At 62.7% G+C, this 25030-nt stretch overlaps 1 protein-coding gene across 1 annotated transcript; it reads right to left on the minus strand.

Moving 5' to 3' along the window:
• Positions 1–778: 778 nt before the first annotated feature.
• Positions 779–24961, minus strand: LOC123350018 (immunoglobulin superfamily member 1-like). Its single transcript, XM_044988352.1, has 16 exons — positions 24901–24961; positions 23081–23134; positions 20369–20659; positions 19335–19622; positions 17094–17384; positions 14117–14398; positions 13087–13371; positions 9939–10229; positions 8912–9196; positions 4750–4827; positions 3858–3923; positions 2923–3030; positions 2412–2439; positions 2212–2237; positions 1865–1902; positions 779–1228 (listed from the first exon to the last, which is right to left on the minus strand). The coding sequence occupies exons 1-16, from the start codon at positions 24959–24961 to the stop codon at positions 1097–1099; spliced, it is 2604 nt and encodes an 867-aa protein (XP_044844287.1). The 3' UTR covers positions 779–1096.
• Positions 24962–25030: the final 69 nt, after the last annotated feature.

Consider the following 25030-nt stretch of genomic DNA (forward strand, 5'->3'; position numbering starts at 1 on the left):
AGATGCCGGTAAGGCCGCTGGCTTCCTAGCAGCCGTTAGCGGAGGCGCACGGCAGAATGCTAAACAGCGATCACAACAAAGGCCGTGTGCCAGAAGGGGAGAGTGTCGGGGGGCTGCTGGTCGCTCCCCAGAGCCCCCCCCAATTGCCATCACCCCCCTCCCCGCTGCCCACAAGGGATCTCCACCCCCCCCCCGCCCCGTTTGGCCCTCGGTGTCGGTGCCACCTGGCGACCCAGAGCTGAGGCCTGTGAGCTCGGTGCATGAGTGGGGATGGGAATGGGTTTGCTAGAGCAGCTCCCCCGCCCCTGCAAGGGCCAAAGTGTGGGGAGGGGCTGCCAGGGGGGATGTCAGTGTGTGTGTGTGTCCCAGCCGCCCCCTGCTGGAGGGAACCAGGACTGCCCCGCTCTGTGTCATAGCCCCCACACTGCTCCCAGCGAGCGGGGATTCCCCGATCGACCCAGCGGCAGGGCCTGGGGCCCCAGTGTGGAAGCGCCATGCGGGCTGAGAGGCTGGAGCGCCAGGTTACACTGCTTCCAGGGCGGCCATTCTCTTCTCTCCTGCCCATGCCGCTCGGCCAGCTCTGTCCCTGGGCCTGCCCGGCTCGCGGCCATCGACTCTCTGGGTGAAACAGCTGCTGCACCCCTTCCCAGAGGGGTCGCATCCCAGTGCTGGGTGAGGGTCCCCCGTGCTGCAGCCCAGAGTGATCCCATCTCCCCCAAGTGTAACACACACTCCCGGCGCGGGTACAGGGGGGCTGTGGGGTGCCGGGGGGCTGGTTTGCGGTTCTGTGTTTATTACAAATCTGGAGATTAACAAGATGCAAAATAACACAAACAGCTGCCTCAGCACATCCCCTCCCCCTCCTGGTGCTGAGCCCCCCTGGCCACCCACCTGTGGGGCTGGGTGGGGCAGAACCAACTGGAGGGAGGGTTATGGGGGGGCTATAAGCCAAGCCCATTATCGGGGCGGAAATCACTCTGTTACCCCCGGTTGCCGACGCTCCCTGCCCCATCGCTGCGATAACTCCCCCTGGGTTCACGCTATGCGGGTGGGTGGGGGGCTCCCCTGCACCCCAGGGGCGCTGCCCGTGGGGCTCCTAGCTGACATCGATGGCGGCGTACAGGACGGGCTTGGGGGCAGGGGCCGGGCCCCCCCGCTTGGCCTGAAGTGCCTGGCGGTCCAGCTCGGCGTAGGTGAGTCCCTCAGCGTGGGGGTCGGGCTCCTGGGGCTGGGAGGGGAGAGAGACACCGTGTGTGTGTGTGTGTGTGTGTGTGTGTGAACACCAACACACACACACCAGACAGTTCTGATCCCAGCCACTAGGCGGCAGCAATGCCCCCCACAGCCTCCCCTCCCCACATGCACAGTTGCTCTGACACGCTCTGTCCTGTCCAGCAGGGGGCTCCCCAGAGCTGCTCTTCCCCCCACCCCCGGGAGTCCAGCAACCCCTCCACCCCCACCCACTCCAGCCCACAGAGCCCCATGGGGCAGAGATCAGGGAAAAACAGCCCCCCGGCACCTGCCCCCCACGGAATTGCGCTGACCCTCCGCAAACCTTAGACAAATGCAAACGTTTGCAGGAAGGTTTGAGGGGGGTCGAGGTGAGTTGGGGGGTGCAGGGTCAGGCTCTTATTCTCTGTGTTCTGGGTCTCCCGCCCCTCTCGGCGGGGGGGAGCCCCAATGCTGATCCCCAGCTCCGGTGTCTGCCCTGAGGGGGCACGGAGGGGCCAGGCAGAGTCTGGGGGTGCCGGCATCAGAACACGGCTCTAGTGGGACCTGTGCCGGGCCAGATGGCTTGTGTGGGGCAGGGGGAGGCTGGATGGTTCATTGGTGTGGGGGGGGGCGAGGAGTGGGGGGAACTTACCAGGACATCCAGCTGCGTCCCTTCACCCAGCAGGGTGTCTGTGGAATAGAGACACCCCCCCAGTGAGCGGCTGGGTCCAGATCAGGGCCCTGGGCCCAGCCCCCCACTCCCCATCTGAGCTGTTCACAGACTGGCCCGCCTGCCCCCAGCACACTGGGGTGGGGCAGGGTCACTAGCCCCACAGTGCAGCAGGGGAAACTGAGGCATGGGGCGGGCCACCCCCAAAGGCACACAATGAGTCAGGGCTGCACCCTACATCAGCATGTCCCCCCACAGGACACAGACCCTGCCAGGGGACACCCGCCCCTCCCCCCTGCTCCATGGCTGCCCCCTCATGTGTCACTTACAGACTGTGGTTGCAGGCTCGGACTCCCTATGGGGAGAAAGAAAGAGAGAGAGATAGTAACAGAACCCAGGAGTCCTGGCTCCCAGCCCCCCTGATCTAACCATTAGATCCTAGTCACTTCACAGACCCGGAGAGAAAACCCAGGAGTCCTGTGTCTTGTATCAGGTAGATCTGGGGTGGGGAGCGGAGCTGGGGTCTCACCTGGTCTGTATCCAGGCTCTTCCTTTCTCTGCAGAGACATGAAGCAGAATCGTCCATCATCGACCCGGATCCCGTGTACCAGCCCTGCCCCCCAGCCCTATAGGGCAGCCGGGATGGGGAGCCCAGGAGATCCCCCGCCCCCACCGCTCTGCCTGGGGAGCATCTCACCCTCCAGCTGCTGAGTCTGGATTCCCTAGAGACAGGTCCAGCCCCCTGCACCACAGCGCCCCCTGGTGAGCCCTTACCCCACCCCCTGCAGCACAGCGCCCCCTGGTGACCCCCACCCCTGCAGCCCGGGCCCCCTATTGAGCCTACATCCCCTGCAGCACAGCGCCCCCTAGTGCTGCCCAGGGGCTTTGGGGCCAGCTCTCCCTGCCAGGGGAGACGCCCCCTGCTGGGCCCCTGCCCCACCCCCTGGGTTTCCTTCCCCGTCTCCCATCCAAGCCGTGACCCCTTCCCAGCCCGGCTTAGCAGCGGGTTTAACCCTTCCCTCGCTGGGTGGGGCACTCACTTCCTTGGGTTCTTCTGTAGCAGAGGAAGGCCACGAGGAGGAGGAGGCCGGTGGCCGACGCGCTCACCGCGGCGATGATGGGGATGCTCAGCTTCAGTTCTGATCGCCCTGGGAAGCAGCACCAGGCCATGAGCAGCTGGTTCAGTACCTGCTGCCCCAGCCCCTCCCCCTTGAGGGCCCAGGGACCCACAGCAGAACAGTCTATGGGGCTAGTGGGGAGGGACAGGAGCAGAGGGGATTCTGGGTAATAGTGGTCGGGGGTTCACTCCCAGTGGCAGAGGGCTGTACTGGGGTCGGGGCAGGGTGTGGGGGGGGATGTACCTCAGGCCCCACGTACCCTGTGAAGCCAGCTGGCCCGGATCCTACAGCACCCCCCAGACTCGGGTCCTGCCCCTGTCCTGGGAATTTCTCAGCAGCTTCAGCTCACTTCTGCGTAGGAATCATATGGGTGGGAGGATGGCAGTGGGAGGGGCCTTCTGGCTGGGGAGGACGCTTTGAGGTCATTGGGAGAGCCATGCCCTGCTGAAATGCTCAGCAGCGGAAGACGTAACCGTGCTGTCATCGCAACGGTCATCATTAGGTGCCAGAGTCAACAGCATGTCACTCTGGATCGGTGGGTTCAAGTGTTAACACCACCTCTATCTGGACTGAGAGGTTCCAGGGTTAATGCCCCACTGGGCAGCACCCCAGCGAAGGGGGAGCCCTGCTTCTGAGCCGGTCCCCCAGGCTGGCTGTAAACTCAGGCAGACAGATGGGATACACGGGGTCATTATTCCCGGCGCTGTTCTCCCACGGGGATACGCACCAAGCCGTGCCCCACACGGGTGGCTTTGTGGTGCCTGTGGGCAGAACAACATCCCGATTTGTGGGGTCCCCAGAGTGGGGCTGTTTCCATGGCTGGTTTGATGGTGATTCCCCCCCGCCAGCCCCGGTACCTGGCGTTGCGGTGCCTGGGCGGGTGGAAGCCGGTGTCGTTCCCGGCTGAGTCAGGTCGTTTCCCCCTGCGGGAATAGAACCAGCGTCTGTCAGGGGCGGAGCGCGGGGCTGAGAAAGCTGGAGCCCGGGTATCTATGGTTCGTTATACAGGGAACTTTCCTCCCCACAACCAGCAATGGTGGCTCTTCCCCGGGCTGAGCCGGCGTCCCTGGGGAGAGGACGGGACCCAGGCATTCGGGCCGGCTCAGCGCCCCTGGGATCCCAGAATGGGGAGGATCAGCCCAGCGAGACCTTGAGCGCAGATACAGCCCCTGCCTGGCTCCACGGAAACCGGAACCAAAATCATTACTGACTAGTATTAATTACCAGGAGCCCTTGTCCTGGGCCAGCTCCCCCGTGTGCTCGGAGCTGTACGGACACACGACACAGAGACAGTCCCTGCCCCAGCCAGGTGCCATTCACACCTGGAGTCACTGCGGAGCAGGTCTGGGCGCGGCTGTTCCTATTTGGTAGGAGGAACGTCCCTGTGTCTGTAGAGCTCCAGGGGAGCTTGTCTGCCAACCGGGGCTGAATCAAACCAGGGGCGCTAAGACCGACAGCCCAGACTCGCTCTGAGACCCCCTGAGGGCCCAGCTGGGTCTGGGGCTGGGAGCTGGGACGTGGAACCGGGCTCCTCACCTGCTACCACCAGCTCCACGGGGTCGCTGGGCTGCGAGGAGATGAAGGGCTCTGACTGGGGCCGGTAGCTGCAGCTGTAGCTCCCTCCATGCTGCCAGCCCACGCTGGGGATGCGGAACTCGGCCCCGGCCCCAGCAGGGTCCATGTGTCGCTGCGGGTTCAGGTCTCCAGCCTTGTGCAGGAAGAACCTCACATCCCGGTGCTGCCCCTGACACCGGATGGTGACGTCTGCCCCTGGAGTGGTGACCCCGGTGGGGCTCAGGGAGATGGAGGGTCTGGGTAAGCTGGGATCTGCGCACAGGAGACAGGCTGTGAGAGCCAGACCCAGGCACCCACCCATTCCTGGTCTCCCCGGCCTACACCAGCCCTGGGCAGATCCAGGGGCCCCCAGGCAGAGATTCTCTCCCCGATCCCAGAGTTCCCCCCATCCAGAATCCTGGCCCTGCGAGCTGGGCTCCCAGCCCCACAGACGTGGAGTCGCGGCTCCCTAGTGCTTGGGAACCTCATATGCCGTGTGTGGCCCCTGCCTCATTCACTGTGTTGGGTCTGTCCTGGTGGCACGTGGGCACGGCCAAGCTAGCTGCAGCAGCTCCTCCCCAGCCCCGGCTGTCACGAGGGCACCACGCCCAGCCCCCGCTCCCTGCATCAGCTTCCCGCAGACAGACTCAAGTCCGAGGTCTCTGCCCTGATCTCCAAGGTGCCCGAGGGCTGAGCCCAGCATGTTCCCGGCTCCGGCTGCAGGGGGCTGCGAGTGCCGGGTGCGTGGGGCCGGGCTGGGCGCTTGAGGACAAGCCGCCCAGGGCGCCGGGTGCACACGCGAGCGGCTAGTCCTGCCCGGCCACGGCTCCATTGCTGTTTTCAGCTCCATCAGAGCTAACCCGGGTGCCGCCCGCCGGCCCCCAGCTGCAGGGAAGACACCCGACAACAGCCCACAGCTCTGGGGTGACCCCGGGGTGTCGGCTCCCTGCCTCCGGCCCGGCCACAATCAGGGTCACGCTCCTCTGGGCAGGGGACAGAACTTCCCCCGGGGCCGGGCCCAGGCTGCAGAACGAGCCCCCCCAGCAGCCAAGGGCCCCCCAAACCTCCCCACCTCCGGCTCCAAGGCCAGGCGCCCTCCCCCGGCCGGCCTGCTCCGTTATCGACCCGGGGCAGCGCGGCCATTGACCCCCCAAACCCCCCAGACCAGCCCCTCCGTGGTGGGCACAGTCCTCCCCCGGGGAGAGGACGAGAGAGAACGACCCGCCCGGGACAGACGGGGCCACGGCGCTTAATGCTCGACTGGCAGGCGCCCGACACCGCGGTGACCAGGGAGCGTCAGACCATGTGCAGGGTAGAAGGCTGCTCCCCCCTGGCTGGGACCCCCCAGTGACTCCGTCCCCTCTCCCCGGCCGGGCGTCCCCTCTGCTGGGCCCAGGGCTCAGGGCAGAGCCTGGCTCTGAGTGGCCCATCGGTGCGAGCCCCCGGGGATCTAGCTGGAGGTGGGGCTGGGAGCCGAGGTGCCGGGCTGGGCCCCTCACTTGCTACCACCAGCTCCACAGGGCAGGAGGAGACAGGTTGTGAGACACAGACCCCGGCACAGTCAGGGCCCCAGTGACGAGGCCGATACAGGGGCCTGCAGGGAGAGTCTCCTGGATGCTTTTCCCCTGAATCCAAGACCGAGAGAGCTGGGCTAGTGACACAAGGGACATGGGGTCCCCCACCCCTCAGCAGGGCAATGGCGTGGATCCATCTGCAAGGAGCCCAGGGAGACATGGGTGGCAAGTTTGTAGAAATTTTGGTGGTGCCCAGAACCCGCCCCCCAACTCCACCCCCCCAAATTCCGCCCCCACCTGCCTAAGGCTCTGGGAGGGGGCTTTGGGGGGGAGGTCTGGGGTGCAGATCCTGGGCTGAGGATTAGGGTGCAGGAGGGGTGCAGGGTGCAGGCTTTGGGATGGAGTTTGGGTGCAGGCTCTGGGCTGGGGGTGGGGACATAGGAAGGCGTGAGAGGTGCACCCTCAGGGAGGGAGTTTGGGGATAGGAGGTAGTGCAGGGGTGAGGGCTGTGGGGATGAGGATGAGGGGTTCATGGTGCGGGGGGCTCACGGCTGGGGCTGAGGATTAGGGTGCGGGGGGGATGAGAGCTCGGGCTGGGGTTGGGTGTTGCGGGGTTCATGATGCAGGAGGGGGCTCAGGGCTAGGGCAGAGGTTTGGGTTGTGGGGTGAGGGCTGTGGGGCTCATGATGTGGGGGGGCTCAGGGCTGGGGCTGAGGATTAGGGTGCGGGGGGATGAGGGCTCTGGCTGGGGATGACGGGTTTGGGGCGTTGGGAAGGCTCAGGGCGAGGGCGGAAGGGCAGGGTAAGGGCAGCCTGCCCGGCCATTATTGGGGGCAGGCACTAGGACCCTAGGGCAGCAGACAGACAGCTCCAGCAGGCAGGGGAGAGATGTGGCTGCTTTTTGTCAGGCAGGGACGCAGCGCGGCAGGGGGAAGGGGAGGAGGCAGGCACCTGCTCGAGGCAGGGATGTGGCGCGGGGGAGGCCCGCGGGGGCCGGGGCCCGATCCAGGCAGGCCCGGGGGAGAGACCCAGCTCTAACTATTGCTGGAGCAGGGCACCCGGCCCTGAATATTCCTGGAGCCCGGCACCGCACAAACATATCACCTGCCGCCTATGCATGGAGGGGTGGCTGGGCAGGGCAAGGAGAGGCCGAGGGGACCTAGAGGCCAATTGCGTTTTATCACCATCGGCTGGGGAAGGAGAAATCAGTTCAGTGGGGAACGATCACAAGTGGATTAGAGTTCGCTGGTGTGGCAGGAACTGCTGGGTAGGGTCACACTGGGAACTATTGCTGAGCTGCCTGACCAGTAACTGCCATTGGCTGAATTAAACCCACTTCACGGGAAACAATTTACATTCATGGAGCCCCAGGAGCTGGAGTTGGAGCGTCCCAGGCACTAGGCCAGAACCCACCGCGCTACGGACCTGTCGCGGCTTCTCTGTTCCTAGGCTGGTTTGTTGTTGTATCTTGAGCCCTCCCCTTGCGCCGTCTCTGTTTGCTGCTCCGAGCTCCAGCTCAGACACCTGCAGCGATTTCCCCAGGCGATGGGTCGGCTTCTCAATGCAACAACTGTCCCTCCACTGCTTTTTCTAGAGTCCCTTTGCTCTCAGACAAATTCTCTCTTCCTGTTGCTGCAGCTGAAGGTTTTCTAACATTTTACTGCCCGGTTCCTCCTTTAACTTTCCCCCTCCTGCCCCTGTCTTTCCTCTCTCTGCCTCCCCCTGTTCCTGCCATCTCTGCCCCTTCTCAACGGGACTTTCCCCTGCCAGCTCTGTGCCTGGCCCCTTCGATGACACAGCTCGGCCACCGGATCCCTTTCCACTGGCTCCCGCTGGCTGGGTCCCTGCGTTTCTGGTGCCGGTTGGTACCTCGCTGGCTGCTGGTGTCTCTCTCCCGGCACTGGGCAGCCTCCCTCCAAACTCTACCAGAAATTTCCGCCAGCAGCGCTGGGGCAGGGGGAGGAGCTGCTGGCTGCTGTCCCCTGCTGGTTTCTTTCCTTCCCCACCACAAAAAAATCCTGCCCCAGGCTCGAGCTCCCCCCACTTCCCCTGCCCGGGAATCCTTGGGGGTCTCCCCACAGCTGTTGTTTCCAGGCTGCTTCTGAGCAGCCAACGTGTGCGGCTCCCACTGCCCTGTAACCCGACAGCCCCCAGCCCAGGTGGGCATCACACAGCCGGCCCTGGAAGGCAGTCACAGGCTAGGGGTGGGGCCGGCTGGGCAGCCCCTGGTCCCCGACTCCTCTGTGCATCCCCAGAGCCGGGGCAGCCGGGGGAGCATCCCCCTGGGAAAGGCCCCTGCTCTGCACTCCCCCTGGGGGCAGGGCCGTGTTCCTGCTAATTATTTACATCCATGTGCGGAATGAATTTTGTTGTGTGCACAGAGAGGTGATGTGTGACGGGGGTGGGGCAGAGGGTTCGGGTGCGGGGGAGGTGAGGGCTCCGGCTGGGGGTGGGGTCTCTGGGGTGGGGCTGGAGATCAGGGGTGTGGGATGCAGGCTGCCCCAGGGCTGCAGCGGGGAGAGAGGACTCCCCCCAGCCCTCTGTTGCCGCAGCAGCCCGGGGCCGGGGGAGAGGTGCCTCTCCCTGGCCACGGCAGCTTAGAGGAAACTTACGGGGGGGGAAGGGGTCCCCCCCTCCCTCGGCCCCTAATCTCAGGCAGCTGCTGCACCCCCCTAGCTAGGGACCCCCCAGTGACTCCATCCCCTCTTCCCAGCCGGGTGTCCCCTCTGCGGGGTCAGGGCTCAGGGCAGAGCCTGGCTCTGAGTGTCCCATTGGCACCGAGCCCCGTGAGGATCTGGCTGGGGGTGAGGCTTGGAACAGGGACGCTGAGCCGGGCCCCTCACCTCTCACCACCAGCTCCATGGGGTCGCTGGGGTACGACACGGCGAACGGCTCCGATTTGCTGTGATAGGAGCAGCTGTAGCTCCCGCCGTCCTCCCGGCTCACGTTGCTGATGGGAAATACAACCTCCAACCCGTCCGAATCCACAGGTGGGAAATGGCGTCGCTCTTTATTCAGCACGAACCGCATGCCCCGGTGCTGCCCCTCACACCAGACGCTCACGGCTCCCCCCAGGGAGACCCCCCCGCTGGGGCTCAGGGAGATGCTGGGTTTGGGGTAGCTGGGCTCTGCAGTGGGAAGCAGACAGGCCGTGAGACACAGGCCCCGTCACTCACTCCTGGGGCCCGTCCTCACCACGTGGCCTCAGTGGTGGGTCAGACCCGGCGGCCCTGGGGACGGGCTCCTGGATCCCTTTCCACAGGGGCCAGAGTTTCCCCTCAGCCCTGGGCTCACAGCATGAGACACGGAGCCACCCCAGCCCCTGGGGCCCAGAGCTCTGCTCCCCGGCGGGTGACAGGCCAGGCCAGTCTCCAGGGTCCATTCACTCCCTGGCTTCTCTGCTGGGAGGGCTGGGAGCCAGGACTCCTGGGTTCTGTCCCCGGCTCTAGGAGGGGAGTGGGGAGAGCAGGGAGGATGAGGGCCAGGACTCCTGGGTTCTGTGCACAGCACCACCACTGACTTGTAGGGGACCGTGCAAGTCTCTACTATACACTGAGGTTTAAAACCTTCAGCTCTGCCCATGGCCCCCTAACTGATGTGTTGCCTGGGATAGGCCCCCCCCTGCTCTGCAGCTCCCCCTGGGGGCAGGGATCCCCCCTTCCTCTGCCCCAAATCTTCAGTGGCTGCTTCTCCCCCATGGCTGGGGAACCTCCCACTCCCAGTGACTCCCCTGTCTCTGGCCGGGCATCCCCTCTACTGGACCCAGGGCTCAGGGCAGAGCCTGGCTCTGAGCATCCCATTGGTGCAGAGCCCTGGAGGGTCTAGCTGGGTGTGGGGATCGGAACAGGGACACTGAGCCGGGCTCCTCACCTGCTACCACCAGCTGCACGGGGTCACTGGGCTGCGAGGAGACGAAGGGCTCTGACCGGGGCCGGTAGCTGCAGCTGTAGCTCCCTCCGTGCTGCCGGCCCACGCTGGGGATGCGGAACTCGGCCCCGGCCCCAGAAGGGTCCATGTGTTGCTGCAGGTTCAGGTCTCCAGCCTTGTGCAGGAAGAACCTCACGTCCCGGCGCTGCCCCTGACACCGGATGGTGACGTCTGCCCCTGGGGCGGTGACCCCGGTGGGGCTCAGGGAGATGGAGGGTCTGGGTAAGCTGGGATCTGCACACAGGAGACAGACACTGAGAGCCAGACCTGGGCACCCACCCAGCCTCGGCCTCCCTGGGCTGCCCTAGACACAGGCAGATCCAGCGGGGCCTGGACAGAGATTCTCTCCCAGGCAGGGCCGGCTCCAGACCCCAGCGCGCCAAGCAGGCGCATGGGGCGGCATTGTCCTGCCAGGGCGGCATTTGGCTCCGGCGGACCTTCCGCAGTCATGCCTGCGGGAGGTCCACCGGAGCCGCGGGACGAGCGGACCTGCCGCAGGCATGACTGCGGAGGGTCCCCTCTTCCCGCGGCTCCGCTTGAGCTCCCGCAGGCATGACTGCGGCGGGTGCGCTGGTCCCGCGGCTCGGACGGAGCTCCCGCAGGCATGACTGCGGCGGGTGCGCTGGTCCCGCGGCTCGGACGGAGCTCCCGCAGGCATGCCTGCGGATGCTCCACCGGAGCCGCGGGACCACGGGACCGTCCACAGGCACTTCTGCCCCGGCCGCGGGACCAGGGAAGGGCGGCGCAAGCGGCGCAGCGCCCTGCTTGGGGCGGCGTAATTTCTAGAGCCGCCCCTGCTCCCAGGTCCCAGAGTTCCCCACAACCAGAATCTCGGCCCTGCGAGCTGGGTTCCCAGCCCACAGTCACCGAGCTGCGGCTCCCTAGTTCCTGCGATCCTCATATGCCGTGTGTGGCCCCTGCATCATTCCTTGCTTCTGGCCTGCCCTGGACACAGACGATACATGGACTGGTCCTGCTTTGAGCAGGGGCTTGGACTGGAACCTCCTGTGATGGAGTAGGGACTGTCTGTGTGGGGGATGGGAGAGCCGGGGAGGACTTTAGGAGAGGGACAGGTGCTCAGCCTGTAACCTAAGCTAGGCAGGGGGGTGGGGTGTCAGCACCTTTGCCCGGGAACCTGGACAAAGGAAGGGGCCGGCTGGAGGGAGTTAGTTCAGTTTCGGTTTGGGGCTGGGTGGTTGGAATTCAGGGAATCCCAAGCTGGGAACTAAGCTTCCTGAACCCCCAGAAGGACTTGATTGAGGGGTCCTGGCTGTGCCCACAAGCTCTGCTGTAGCCTGTGTTCCTGTTGTCCAATAAACCTTCTGTTTTACTGGCTGGCTGAGCGTCACGTCTGACTGCGAAGTGGGGGTGCAGGACCCAGTGGCTTCCTGAGGTCTCTTCCAACCCTAATCTTCTATGATTCCTCGGCCGGCCCCAGCCACGGGCAGATCCAGGGGCCCCCTGGTAGAGATTCTCTCCCAGATCGCAGAGTCCCCCTGTGACAAAGTGGGGCTGTTCTAAATGTTTCCTCTGAATACTGTGTGGGTGCCTCAGTTATGGCCGATCCTCTGTCTCCTGGCAGCTAATGGCCCGGGCCCTTCCCCTCTGCAAAGGGATGCTAAAGGTGTGGGAGAACAAAGTGATCAGGTGACCTCCTGGCCCAGGAAAGAGACAAAGCCCAGTGGAGGGGCTGGAGGGGGTTGCAGTTTGGGTCTGGCTGGGGACGAGGAGTGAGGGCAGACGTGGGGGTCTGCCTCACTGGGCCCCAGAATGGACCTGGCTGAGGGGTCTGGTTCTCTGTACCTACAAGCTCTGTGTTAGACCATGTTCCTGTCATCAAATAAACCTCTGTGTTACTGGCTGGCTGAGCGTCACGTCTGACTGCGAAGTGGGGGTGCAGGACCCAGTGGCTTCCCCAGGACCCCGCCAGGGCGGACTCGCTGTGGGACGCGCACGGAGGGGCAGAGGATGCTGAATGCTCCAAGGAGAGACTCAGGAGGTGAAGCCGTGTGAGCTTCTTGCCCTGGAGACAGTCTGCTCCAAGGGAGAGGAGGCTCCCCAAAGTCCTGCCTGGCTTTGTGGGGAGCAGTTCCAGAGCATCACCCGGGGACTCCATGACACCCCCTGACCCAGAATCCCAGACCTGCAAGCTGGGCTCCCAGCCCCACAGACACTGAGCCACGGCTCCCTAGTGCTTGGGGTCCTCATATGCCATGTGTGGCCCCTGCCTCATTCACTGCATTCGCCCCCTTCCCCTTGAGCACAGGGCAACTCAGAGGCTGCTTTCTGGAGCCTGGCACCACAGGGCCTGAGCCCCACACAGAAAGGGAATCAGCCCCCCTGGGAGGCAGCAAGGCATCTTTTTCCCCATTGTAGAGGGGGAAACTGAGGCACAGACAGATTCACTTTCCTCAGTGAGCTCCCAGGGGCAGGGACTGTCTCTTCACTCTGTGTTTATGCACCACCTGGAACAAAGGGGCCCTGACCATGGCAGGGACCCTACATGCTCCCCCAACACAAGGGATCCAGCGCTATTGAGGCAGCATTTGCAGAGATCTCCACTAACTGTGGATGTCTCGGTTTTGGGGCGCTTGGTCTGAGATCCCCCAAGATTGAGGACCCCCACAATGAAGGACACTTTTGAAAACTGTGACGTGCTCCCATCACACAGAATCTGTGGCCGGGCCAGGGGCCGGGCCAGATCTCCTGGGTCCCAGCCCAGCACCGTGTCCACCAAGTCACTGCTTCTCCTGCAGCCCCTGCCTCATTCAGCCCCGGCCGGGGCACTGCCTGGGGCGGGGCCTGGAGAACAGAGGGGATGGGATCATGGGATTAAATAGCGACTCACGGTTCCTACGCACATGGGGCACCGTTAAAGTAGCCTCCCTGCCCCGAGTTTCCAGGGGCTGCTGCTCCCCCCTGGCCGGGGAACCCCCCCAGTTACCATCCCTGCTCCCCAGCCAGGCGTCCCCTCTGTGGGGTCAGGGCTCAGGGCAGAGCATGGCTCTGAGCGTCCGATTGGCACCGAGTCCCCGTGAGGGTCTGGCTGGGGGTGGGGCTGGGAACGGGGACGCCGAACCAGGCCCCTCACCTCTCACCACCAGCTCCACGGGGTCACTGGGGTCCGACACGTTGAACGGCTCCGACCTGCTGTGATAGGAGCAGCTGTAGCTCCCCCCGTCCTCCCGGCTCACGTTGCTGATGGGAAACTCAGCCTCCAACCCATCCGAATCCACAGGTGGGAAATGGCATCGCTCTTTATTCAGCATGAACCGCACGCCCTGGTGCTGCCCCCGACACTGGATGGCCATGGCTCCCCCCAGGGAGACCCCCCAGCTGGGGCTCAGGGAGATGCTGGGTTTGGGGTAGCTGGGCTCTGCAGTGGGAAGCAGACAGGCCGTGAGACACAGGCCCCGTCACTCACTCCTGGGGCCCGTCCTCACCACGCGGCCTCAGTGGTGGGTCAGACCCGCGGCCCTGGGAACGGGCTCCTGGATCCCTTTCCACAGGGGCCAGAGTTTCCCCTCAGCCCTGGGCTCAGACCATGAGACATGGAGCCACCCCAGCCCCTGGGGCCCAGAGCTCTGCTCCCCGGCGGGTGACAGGCCAGGCCAGTCTCCAGGGTCCAGTCACTCCCTGGCTTCTCTGCAGGGAGGGCTGGGAGCCAGGACTCCTGGGTTCTCTGCCCGGCTCTGGGATGGGAGTGGGGTCTAGTGGAGAGAGCAGGGAGGATGGGGGCCAGGACTCCTGGGTTCTGTGCACAGCACCACCACTGACTTGTAGGGGACTGTGCAAGTCTCTACTATCCCCTGAGGTTTATAATGTTCAGCTCTGCCGATCACCCCCTAACTGATGTGTTGCCTGGAAAAGGCCCCCCTGCTCTGCAGCTCCCTCTGGGGGCAGGGATCCCCCTTTCCTCTGTCCCAAATCTCCAGTGGCTGCTTCTCCCCCCTGTCTGGGGGAACCGCCAGTGACTCCGTCCCCATTCCCCGGCAGGGCGTCCCCTCTGCTGGCTCAGGGCAGAGCCTGGCTCTAAGCATCCCATTGCTGCAGAGAGCCCGTGACAGTCTGGCTGGGTGTGGGGCTACGATCTGGGATGCTGAGCTGGGCCCCTCCCCCACCTCCTACAATGATCTCGACGGGGTCGCTCAGATATGACCAGCGACTCTGTTCCGCTATGGAGTGATAGTCGCAGGTGTAGCTCCCTCCATCTTCCCGGCCGACACCGGTGATGGGAAATTCAGCCACAGGCCCAGTCTGCCCCTGTGGGTTCGGGTGTCCAGCTTTACGTAGAAAGAACTTCATGGATCGTTGCCGACCATCACAGCGGATGGTGGCACTTCCCCCGAGCGCCACCACCCTGCTGGGGCTCACCCAGATGGTGGGTTTGAGAAATTCACGTTCTGCTTTCAACAAGAGACAGGAGTTAAACAGGGGAGACACAGCCTCCCACCTCCTCCCCGCCCCAATTCAGTTCATCCGTCATTCGGTCTGTGTAGAAAGAAGTCTGTCCCCTACCAGGGTTGGCATTGCCTGCCCATAGGGCTTGGGGGCAGGGGGTTCACCCAGACGTAGCTCAGGACCCGACTGCATGCAGGGCCGGCTCTAGGTTTTTTGCCGCCCCAAGCAAAATAAAATTTGGCTGCCCCCACCCCAGCCCTGGGCTCCCCACCCCCTGCAGCACCCTGCTGTCCCAGCCCTGGGCTCGCCCCCCCACCTGCACCCCCTGCTGCCCCAGCCCTGGGCTCTCCCCCCCACCTGCACCCCCTGCTGCCCCAGCCCTTGGCTCTACCCTGCCACCCACACCCCCTGGCACCACAGCCCTGGGCTCACACACACACACACACACACACCGTGCTGCACCAGCTTTGTGCACCCCCGTTCCCGCCCATCAGTGCTCCCCACACACACCCTTGCTGCCCCAGCCCTGGGTTCTGTCCCTTCCTCCCCCACCTGCACTGCACCCCCCTTCTGCCCCAGCCCTGGGTCACTGGTAACTCACTCCCAGGGTGGGTCATTCAGGAGGAATTTTGGATGTGCACAGCACACAGACAGGATTGGTTCCCATATGGTTACAGAACTGCAGTAAAGTGGAACAATTTTCAGCTTGTGTGATTGGAGGAGATCTGGATGCTTATTATAAGACTGTCCTCCATAAATGAGGAAAGTTAAGGTGCCTTTATTATTTTTTTGTTCCACTCTTTGTTTCTATGGGGAATTTGCCAATGCAATATCACTGTCTTCCTTTTAAACAACTTAAAAAAGAAAAAAAAAAAGCTGTTGAAAATAGCAATTCCAGTCCTAAAAACCTCTGGGAAGCATTTCTTGCTCAATTTTATCCTACTTTTTGTACAGCAAGTGACAGTGGATCAGTATATTTGATTGGGGAGAAATGAAGTAACAGCTGCCCAGATTGAGCTTGAGCACTCCGGAATTTTGAGGTGTTCAAATCTGGAAGGCAGGTGCTAGATTCCCTTTCTGAATATGGGATAAATCTGGAAAGGAAAAGTCAATTTCTGCTTCCATGGCTCAGAAGTGGAAATCCTCCTAAGTGCCTGGTACTGCATCTAAAGCTGCCCAGGTCCAGTAGAGCCTCCCCTCCCTTACTTTTCATTTTAAATTCTAGTGGGATCCACCTACCTCCTTGTGAGGCTTCAGATAGAGAGGGGCCCTGTCCATTTAGTCCACCCAATTCCTTCTTTGGGGGCTGCAAGGTGAGGTCACACCAGTATCCCTAAGCCAGTCTGGGGATGGCTTCTGAAGGGGAGATCTGGGCCAAAGCCTTCTACTGCTTGGGCACACTTGTTCCCCATTCACAGTGCCACCCCGCTCTAGCAGTGAGCTCAAGAAGCAGCTTGAGGTTTCAGCTACCATACTCCCTCCCCCCTTTCCTGTTGGTAGTGGCCAAGGGAATGATGGGAAATGTAGTTCTTTCCCTGCTCCAGGGCTGGCTCTATAGGCAGGGAGCTAACCAAGCTTCCAGGGCCCCTTGTTGGTTCTCAGCTCCCAAGCTGGATCCCTGCCGGCTGCCGCCCCTACAAATGGGCTGCCCCAAGCAGCTGCTTGCTTTGCTGGTGCCTAGAGCCGCCCCTGCCTGCATGAGAGATCACCTGCCCCCTCAGACCCGCCTGAGACCAGCCAGGGAGCCTGACCAGTGCCCCCCCCTGCAGCTCTGCCCCCTTCCCTGGGGTTGGAAATAGTCTGTGACTGGAGGGAGTCACACAAGACCCACCTTTCCCCAGGCCTTGGGAATGGGGGGGCTGTGAGTGCAGGGGAGGGAGCTGTTGGGGGGTGGATCTGGGGGGTTCTGCACTGACCATGAATATTTCGGTTACCCCAGAGTCCCGACCACTGGGAAGTAGGGCAGGAGAAGCCCCAGCACCCTGACCCTTGCCCCTGTAGAAGCACGGGGGAGCAGGGGAAGGCTTAGCACCAGGACCTCCGCTGAGGCCCGGAGACAGGACGAGCTCTCACTCCCCGCTGCGTCCCGGGGCCAGAGCATGGGGACAGAGCTTCTCCGGGCTTGGGGCTACAGGGGCGGAGGAGGGGCAGAAAGGGGCGGGGCCATGGGTGGAATAGGAGCGGGGTCCCAGAAGAGGGGCAGAAAGGGGCGGGGCCGTGTGCGGGGCCGCAGGCCGAGGAGGCGGAACAGGAGAGGGAGGCAGGTGGAAGGGGTGGAGGGATCCCCCTTGCTCTGGTCCAGGGCCCCAGGAAACCTTAATCCACCTCAGCCCGTGACTCAGCATCGATCGTCACAGTCAGTCCGGGGAAGGGGGGTTGTGGCTGGGGACGGTGCCGGCTTGGCGGCCCCTGGGTCCAGACTCCTCTGTGCGTCCCCAGAGCTGGGGCAGCCAGGGGAGCATACGCTGGGAAAGGCCCCTGCTCTGCAGCTCCCCGCAGGGGTACGGATCCCCCCTCCTCCAGCCCTGAACCTCCAGGAGCTGCTGCTCCCCCCTGGCTGGGGAACCCCCCAGTGACACTGTCCCTGGCCAGGTGAGTCCTAGGGCTCTGGGCAGAGCCTGGCTCTGAGCATCCCATCAGGTGCCGAACTTGTGGGGGGTCCAGCTGGGAGTGGGGACGTGGAGCCGGGCCCCTCACCTGCTACCACCAGCTGCACGGGGTCGCTGGGCTCTGAGGAGACGAAGGGCTCTGAGCGGGGCTGGTAGCTGCAGCTGTAGTTCCCTCCGTGCTGCCGCCCCACGCTGGGGATGCGGAACTCGGCCCCGGCCCCAGCAGGGTCCATGTGTCGCTGCGGGTTCAGGTCTCCAGCCTTGTGCAGGAAGAACCTCATGTCCTGGCGCTGCCCCTCACACCGGATGGTGACGTCTGCCCCTGGGGCGGCGACCCCGGTGGGGTTCAGGGAGATGGAGGGTCTGGGTAAACCGGGATCTGTGCACAGGAGACAGGCTGTGAGAGCCAGACCCGGGTCCTCACCCAGCCCCAGCCTCCAGCTGCAGAAGAGAAGAGTGAGGGAGGATTTGATAGCAGCCTTCAGCTACCTGAAGGGAGGTTCCAGAGAGGATGGAGCTCGGCTGTTCTAAGTGGTGGCAGATGACAGAACAAGGAGCAATGGTCTCAAGTTGCAGTGGGGGAGGTTTAGGTTGGATATTAGGAAACACTATTTCACTAGGAGGGTGGTGAAGCACTGGACTGGGTTCTCTGGGGAGGTGGTGGAATCTCCATCCTTAGAGGTTTTTCAGGCCTGGCATGAGAAAGCCCTGGCTGGGATGATTTAGTTGGGGTTGGGCCTGCTTTGAGCAGGGGATTGGACTAGAACCTCCTGAGGTCTCTTCCAACCCTAATCTGACATGGGCAGATCCAGGGGCCCCCTGGCAGAGATTCTCTCCCAGATCCCAGAGTCCCCCTGTGACAAAGTGGGGGATTTTCTTATCTTTTCATGGTTTTCCAATGGTTTGCATGCAGAGGGAGTGGGACTCAGTGCCCCTGGTGTTACTGGTTTGACGAGGTGAGAGGAGAGGGAGTTTGTTGTTGCAGAGGACCAGAGGGGGCACTTGGGACACCAGCCAATGCCCTGGAGGAGGGACACCCCGGCGACTGGTGACATGACGACCCAATGACCCAGCTCAGGAGTCACAGCCGGTTCTGGCCAGTGGGAGGACAATGGGCAGCAAAGAGAGGACTCTGGTGACCTGACCAGCCGGTTCCAGCCAGAGGGGCCGGAGGACAGAAGAGAGGAGAGGAGGCCCAGTCGACCCTGTTTATGAGCCTGTTTCCCTGGAGAGAAGACAATGGACAGAGGGGGGCTTGGGGCCGGGGGTATCAGATGCCCAGCTGGGAAGCAGGGAGGCTCTGGGCTGGAGAGCGGGGGCAGGCAGAGCCCACCTGGATGCAGGGAGACTGGGATGTGCTGGGCTGAGGGAGGCCAGGCCTGAGGCCCTGAGAGTTTGCTGTGCTGGGTTCAACTCTCAATAAACCCTCCTGTTTTACACTGGCTGAGAGTTGCTCCGGGCTAGAGAACAAGGTTGCATCAACCCCTTTGGGGTGAGGAGGCCCGGGGGGTCCAGAGCGAGTGGACTCCCTGAGGGGGCCCATGGCAGAGACAGACGCGCTAAGGCTCAGAGAGGTGCGGCTCCAGGAGGTGGAGGGGCCTGGCCCTGAGAGAGAATGGACCCCCAAGAAGGGCTGTCGCACTGAAAGGGGGAACCCCCACAGGGACCGCATGGGGCCAAGAGTGGGCACGATCTGTGAGTCCGTGACACCCCCTGACCCAGAATCCGGCCCTATGAGCTGGTCTGTCAGCCCCACAGTCACCGAGCTGCAGTTGTCTAGTTCTTGGGGTCCTCATATGCCATGTGTGGCCCCTGCATCGTTCATGGCATCCCTGAGATCCCCCAAGATTGAGGCCCCCCCCCAAGGAAGGACACTTTTGAAAACTGCAACATGCTCCCATGACACAGAGTCTGTGGCTGCGCCAGGAGCTGGGCCAGATCTCCTGGGTCCCAGCTCAGCGCCATGTCCACCAAGCCACTGATTCTCCTGCAGCCCCTGCCTCATTCAGCCCCGGCCGGGGCACTGCCTGGGGCGGGGCCTGGAGAACAGAGGGGATGGGATCAAGGGATTAAATAGCGACTCCCGGTTCCTATGCACAAGGGGCAGCGTTAAAGTAGCCTCCCTGCCCCAAGTTTCCAGGGGCTGCTGCTCCCCCCTGGCCAGGGAACCCCCCAGCGACTCCGTCCCCTCTCCCGGGCCGGGCATCCCCTCTGCGGGGTCAGGGCTCAGGGCAGAGCCTGGCTCTGAGCGTCCCATTGGCACCGAGACCCCGGGAGGGTCTGGCTGGGGGTGGGGCTGGGAACGGGGACGCCGAGCCGGGCCCCTCACCTCTCACCACCAGCTCCACGGGGTCACTGGGGTACGACACGGCGAACGGCTCCGATTTGCTGTGATAGAAGCAGCTGTAGCTCCCGCTGTGCTCCCGGCTCACGTTGCTGATGGGAAACTCAGCGTCCAACCCGACCGAATCCACAGGTGGGAAACGGCGTCGCTCTTTATTCAGCACGAACAGCACGCCCTGGTGCTGCCCCCGACAGAAGATGGTCACGGCTCCTCCCAGGGAGACCCCCCAGCTGCGGCTCTTCAGGGTGATGTTGGGTTTGGGGTAGCTGGGCTCTGTAGTGGGAAGCAGACAGGCCATGAGACACAGGCCCCGTCACTCACTCCTGGGGCCCATCCTCACCACACGGCCTCAGTGGTGGGTCAGACCCGGCGGCCCTGGGGACGGGCTCCCGGATCCCTTTTCACAGCGGCCAGAGTTTCCCCTCAGCCCTGGGCTCACAGCATGAGACACGGAGCAACCCCAGCCCCTGGGGCCCAGAGCTCTGCTCCCCGGCGGATGACAGGCCAGGCCAGTCTCCAGAGTCCATTCACTCCCTGGCTTCTCTCCTGGGAGGGCTGGGAGCCAGGACTCTTGGGTTCTCTCCCCGGCTCTGGGAGGGGAGTGGGGTCTAGTGGGGAGAGCAGGGGCGGGATGGGGGCCAGGACTCCTGGGTTCTGTGCACAGCACCACCACTGACTTGTAGGGGACTGTGCAAGTCTCTACTATACACTGAGGTTTATAACCTTCAGCTCCGCCCATCACCCCCTAACTGATGTGTTGCCTGGGAAAGGCCCCCCCTGCTCTTCAGCTCCCCCTGGGGGGCAGGGATCCCCCCTCCCTCAGGCCTGAATCTCCAGTGGCTACTTCTCCCCCCAGCTGGGGAACCCCCCAGTGACTCCATCCCCTGTCCCCGGCCAGGCGTCCCCTCTGCTGGGCTCAGGGCAGAGCTGGGCTCTGAGCGTCCCATCGGTGCAGAGACCCCCTGCGGGTCTGGCTGTGGGTGGGGCTGGGAGGCGGGACGCTTAGCCAGGCCCCTCACCTGCTACAATAATCTCGACGGGGTCGCTGGGATACGACCAGCGACTCGGTTCCGTTATGGAGCGATAGTCGCAGGTGTAGCTCCCTCCATCTTCCCGGCTGACACTGGGGATGGGAAATTCAGCCTCGGGTCCATGAGGCACCGTCTGCATCTGCATGTTCGGGTGTCCAACTTTACGCAGAACAAACTCCATGCCCGGGTCCTGACCCTCACAGCGGATGGTGATGTTTCCCCCGAGCGCCACCACCCTGCTGGGGCTCACCCAGATGGTGGGTTTGAGAAATTCACGCTCTGCTTTCAACAAGAGACAGGAGTTAAACAGGGGAGACACAGCCCCCCCCCCCCTCTGCCCCAATTCACTCCATCCATCACTCAGCACCCGGCTCCATTAGAGATCACCTGCCCCCCGCCCGACCCCATTTGAGGCCAGCCAGGGAGCCTGACCAGTGGGCCCCCTGCAGCTCTGACCCCCAACCTGGGTTTGGAAATAGAGTCTGTGACCGCTGGGAATTGCGCAAGATTGAACTTTCCCCAGGCCTCGGTATGACGAACTGGGAATGTTCTTAATGTTTTCTCTGAATACGGTTAGGCCTGAATAAAGATGTAGCACAAAACCAGTTATGCCAACCTGACTGAAGTCAGGCTAACAGAGGTTTCTGGGTAATCCCAGAGTGGAAAATACTGAGAAGCAGCATTGTCTCACAAAGCCCTGGGAAACAGTGAGATAAGTGAGGGGGCTGGTACCAGCTGTGTTATGTTGATAAACACTGTTTGAAGAACTGATAAGAAACACAAGCATCTCACAGTTCTGACTCTAACTCCCTGGTTTAGTGTTCGGTGTGTTTTAACTCCCTTACATTCCTAACCTTTGGCGCTTGTTGAGATATTAACAATTTAATGCTGTAGAGACTAGGCATGCGTATATATTAAAAGGTGTCTAATTTCTAGTTGTTAGACAAAGGGGGTGGGTTGCTCAAGTGAATAATCTATGACGTAATAAAACTGTCTATATAGGCTAATACTAAGCTGTAAAGGGGCGGCTGGTTCTCTTCGGATACGAGCTGTTCTTTACTGGCACGTGCACTTGTCAATAAAGAACTTTTAATCGGACCTTGCTGGTGTTGCCTGTCTCTCTGCGGTCAGACAACGAACATCGCTGTCGGGGTTCGAGTCCCTGACAATACTGTGTTGGTGCCTCAGTGTCCCCTCGGCAGTTCTTAAGTATCTAGCAGAGCAAAGGACCAGTGCACCTAAATGCCTGGCACTCTGTCTCCTGGCAACTGATGGCCTGGGCCCCTCCTCTGCAAAGGTGCCAACTGAAGGTGTTGGAGACAAAGAGATCAGGTGACCTCCTGGCCCGGGGAAAGGAGCTGAGCAGAGGGGAGGGGCTGGAGGGGCTTTCAGTCTGGAGCTGGCTGGGGATGAGGAGTGAAGGGCAGACGTGGGGGTCTGGCTCACTGCCCCCCAGAATGGACCCGGCTGAGCGGTCCGGCTCGCGGTACCTACAAGCTCTGTTTTAGACCCTGTTCCTGTCATCGAATAAACCTCTGTGTTACTGGCTGGCTGAGAGTCGCGTCTGACTGCGAAGTGGGGGTGCAGGACCCTGGGGCTTCCCCAGGACCCCGCCGGGTTGGGCTCGCTGTGGGAAGCGCACGGAGGGGCAGAGGATGCTGAATGCTCCAAGGAGAGACCCAGGAGGTGAAGCCGTGTGAGCTTCTTGCCCTGAACAAGTCTGCTCCGAGGGAGAGGAGGCTCCCCAAAGTCCTGCCTGGCTTGGTGGGGAGCAGGCTCAGAGCATCGCCCGGGGACTCCGTGACACTTGGGAACAGGGGAGCTGTGAGTGCAGGGGAGGGAGCTGTTGGGGGGAGAATCTGGGGGTGGCGGTGGATCTGAGGAGTTCTCCCCATGATTGCACTGACCATGTATGTTTTGGTTACCCCAGAGTCCTGGCCGCTGGGCATGTCAGACAGGAGAAGCCCCAGCACCCGGACCCTTGTCCCCCACAGAAGCATGGTGGAGTATGGGGCAGGGGAAGGCTTAGCACCAGGACCTACGCTGAGGCCCAGGGACAGGAGGATTCTCGCTACTTGCCATGGCCTCAGGGCTGGGGGACTCTCACTCCCCACTGCACCCTGCAGCCAAGGGGCAGGGACAGAGCTTCTCCGGGCTTGGGGCTGCAGTGGGGAGGGGGGCAGGGGCAGAAAGGGGTAGGGCTGTCAGCGGGTCCTCAGGCCGAGGAGGCAAGACAAGAGAGGGACACAGGTGGAAGGGTGGGAGGGATCCCCCTTGCCCTGGCCCAGGGCCCCAGGAAACCTTAATCCACCTCAGCCCGTGACTCAGCATCGATCGTCACAGTCAGTCCGGGGAGGGGGGTTGTGGCTGGGGACGGTGCCGGCTCGGCAGCCCCTGGGCCCTGACTCCTCTGTGCGTCCCGAGTGCGGGGGCAGCCGGGGGAGCATCCCCTGGGAAAGGCCCCTGCTCTGCAGCTCCCCCTGGGGGCAGGGTTCCCCCCTCCCCCAGCCCTGAACCCCCAGGAGCTGCTGCTCCCCCTTGGCTGGGGAACCCCCCAGTGACACTGTCCCTGCTCCCTGTCCAGGCGAGTCCTAGGACTCTGGGCAGAACCTGGCTCTGAGCATCCCATCAGGTGCTGAACTTCTGAGGGTGCAGCTGTGTGTGGGGCTGAGATCGTGGATGCCGAGCCGGGCTCCTCACCTGCTACCACCAGCAGCACGGGGTCGCTGGGCTGCGAGGAGACGAAGGGCTCTGACCGGGGCCAGTAGCTGCAGCTGTAGCTCCCTCCGTGCTGCCGGCCCACGCTGGGGATGCGGAACTCGGCCCCGGCCCCAGCAGGGTCCATGTGTCGCTGCGGGTTCCGGTCTCCAGCCTTGTGCAGGAAGAACCTCACGTCCTGGCGCTGCCCCTGACACCGGATGGTGACATCTGCCCCTGGGGCAATGACCCCGGTGGGGCTCAGAGAGATGGAGGGTCTGGGTAAGCTGGGATCTGCGCACAGGAGACAGGCTGTGAGAGCCAGACCCGGGCACCCACCCAGCCCCGGCCTCCAGCTGCAGAAGAGAGGAGTGAGGGGGGGATTTGATAGCAGCCTTCAGCTACCTGAAGGGAGGTTCCAGAGAGGATGGAGCTCGGCTGTTCTAAGTGGTGGTAGATGACAGAACAAGGAGCAATGGTCTCAAGTTGCAGTGGGGGAGGTTTAGGTTGGATATTAGGAAACACTATTTCACTAGGAGGGTGGTGAAGCACTGGACTGGGTTCCCTGGAGAGGTGGTGGAATCTCCATCCTTAGAGGTTTTTCAGGCCCGGCATGACAAAGCCCTGGCTGGGATGATTTAGTTGGGGTTGGGCCTGCTTTGAGCAGGGGATTGGACTCGAACCTCCTGAGGTCTCTTCCAACCCTAATCTGACATGGGCAGATCCAGGGGCCCCCTGGCAGAGATTCTCTCACAGATCCCAGAGTCCCCCTGTGACAAAGTGGGGGATTTTCTTATCTTTTCATGGTTTTCCAATGGTTTGCATGCAGAGGGAGTGGGACTCAGTGCCCCTGGGTGTTACTGGTTTGACGAGGTGAGAGGAGAGGGAGTTTGTTGTTGCAGAGGACCAGAGGGGGCACTTGGGACACCAGCCAATGCCCTGGAGGAGGGACACCCCGGCGACTGGTGACATGAGGACCCAACGACCCAGCTCAGGAGTCACAGCCGGTTCTGGCGAAGTGGGAGGACAATGGGCCGCAAAGAGAGGACTCTGGTGACCTGACCAGCCGGTTCCAGCCAGAGGGGCTGGAGGACAGAAGAGAGGAGAGGAGGCCCAGGTGACTCTGTTTACGAGCCTGTTTCCCTGGAGAGAAGACAATGGACAGAGGGGGGCTTGGGGCCGGGGGTATCAGATGCCCAGCTGGGAAGCAGGGAGGCTCTGGGCTGGAGAGCGGGGGCAGGCAGAGCCCACCTGGATGCAGGGAGACTGGGATGTGCTGGGCTGAGGGAGGCCAGGCCTGAGGCCCTGAGAGTTTCCTGTGCTGGGTTCAACTCTCAATAAACCCTCCTGTTTTACACTGGCTGAAAGTCGCTCCGGGCTAGAGAACAAGGTTGCATCAACCCCTTTGGGGTGAGGAGGCCCGGGGGGTCCAGAGCGAGTGGACTCCCTGAGGGGGCCCACGGGAGAGACCGACATGCTAAGACTCAGAGAGGTGCGGCTCCAGGAGGTGGAGGGGCCTGGCCCTGAGAGAGAATGGACCCCCAAGAAGGGCTGTCGCACTGAAAGGGGGAACCCCCCTAGGGACCGCACGGGGCCAAGAGTGGGCACGATCTGTGAGTCCGTGACACCCCCTGACCCAGAATCCGGCCCTGTGAGCTGGTCTGCCAGCCCCACAGTCACCGAGCTGCAGTTGCCTAGTTCTTGGGGTCCTCATATGCCATGTGTGGCCCCTGCATCGTTCATGGCATCCCTGAGATCCCCCAAGATTGAGGCCCCCCCCCCAAGGAAGGACAATTTTGAAAACTGCAACATGCTCCCATGACACAGAGTCTGTGGCTGCGCCAGGAGCTGGGCCAGATCTCCTGGGTCCCAGCTCAGCGCCATGTCCACCAAGCCACTGATTCTCCTTTAGCCCCTGCCTCATTCAGCCCCAGCCGGGGCACTGCCTGGGGC

Source organism: Mauremys mutica, chromosome 15 (assembly GCF_020497125.1).
Source record: "Mauremys mutica isolate MM-2020 ecotype Southern chromosome 15, ASM2049712v1, whole genome shotgun sequence".
Taxonomy (NCBI): Eukaryota; Metazoa; Chordata; order Testudines; family Geoemydidae; genus Mauremys; species Mauremys mutica.

Bases quoted from the DNA above. Each gene is read 5' to 3' on its own strand.
- LOC123350018 (XM_044988352.1), bottom strand. From the start codon at position 24,961: ATGGCGCTGAGCTGGGACCCAGGAGATCTGGCCCAGCTCCTGGCGCAG. The intron at 20,660-23,080 runs GTGAGGAGCCCG...TGTTGAAAGCAG, and splicing joins CGTGCTGCTGGTGGTAGCAG to AGCGTGAATTTCTCAAACCC. The intron at 1,229-1,864 runs GTAAGTTCCCCC...CTCCCCTCCCAG, and splicing joins GGACGCAGCTGGATGTCCTG to CCCCAGGAGCCCGACCCCCA.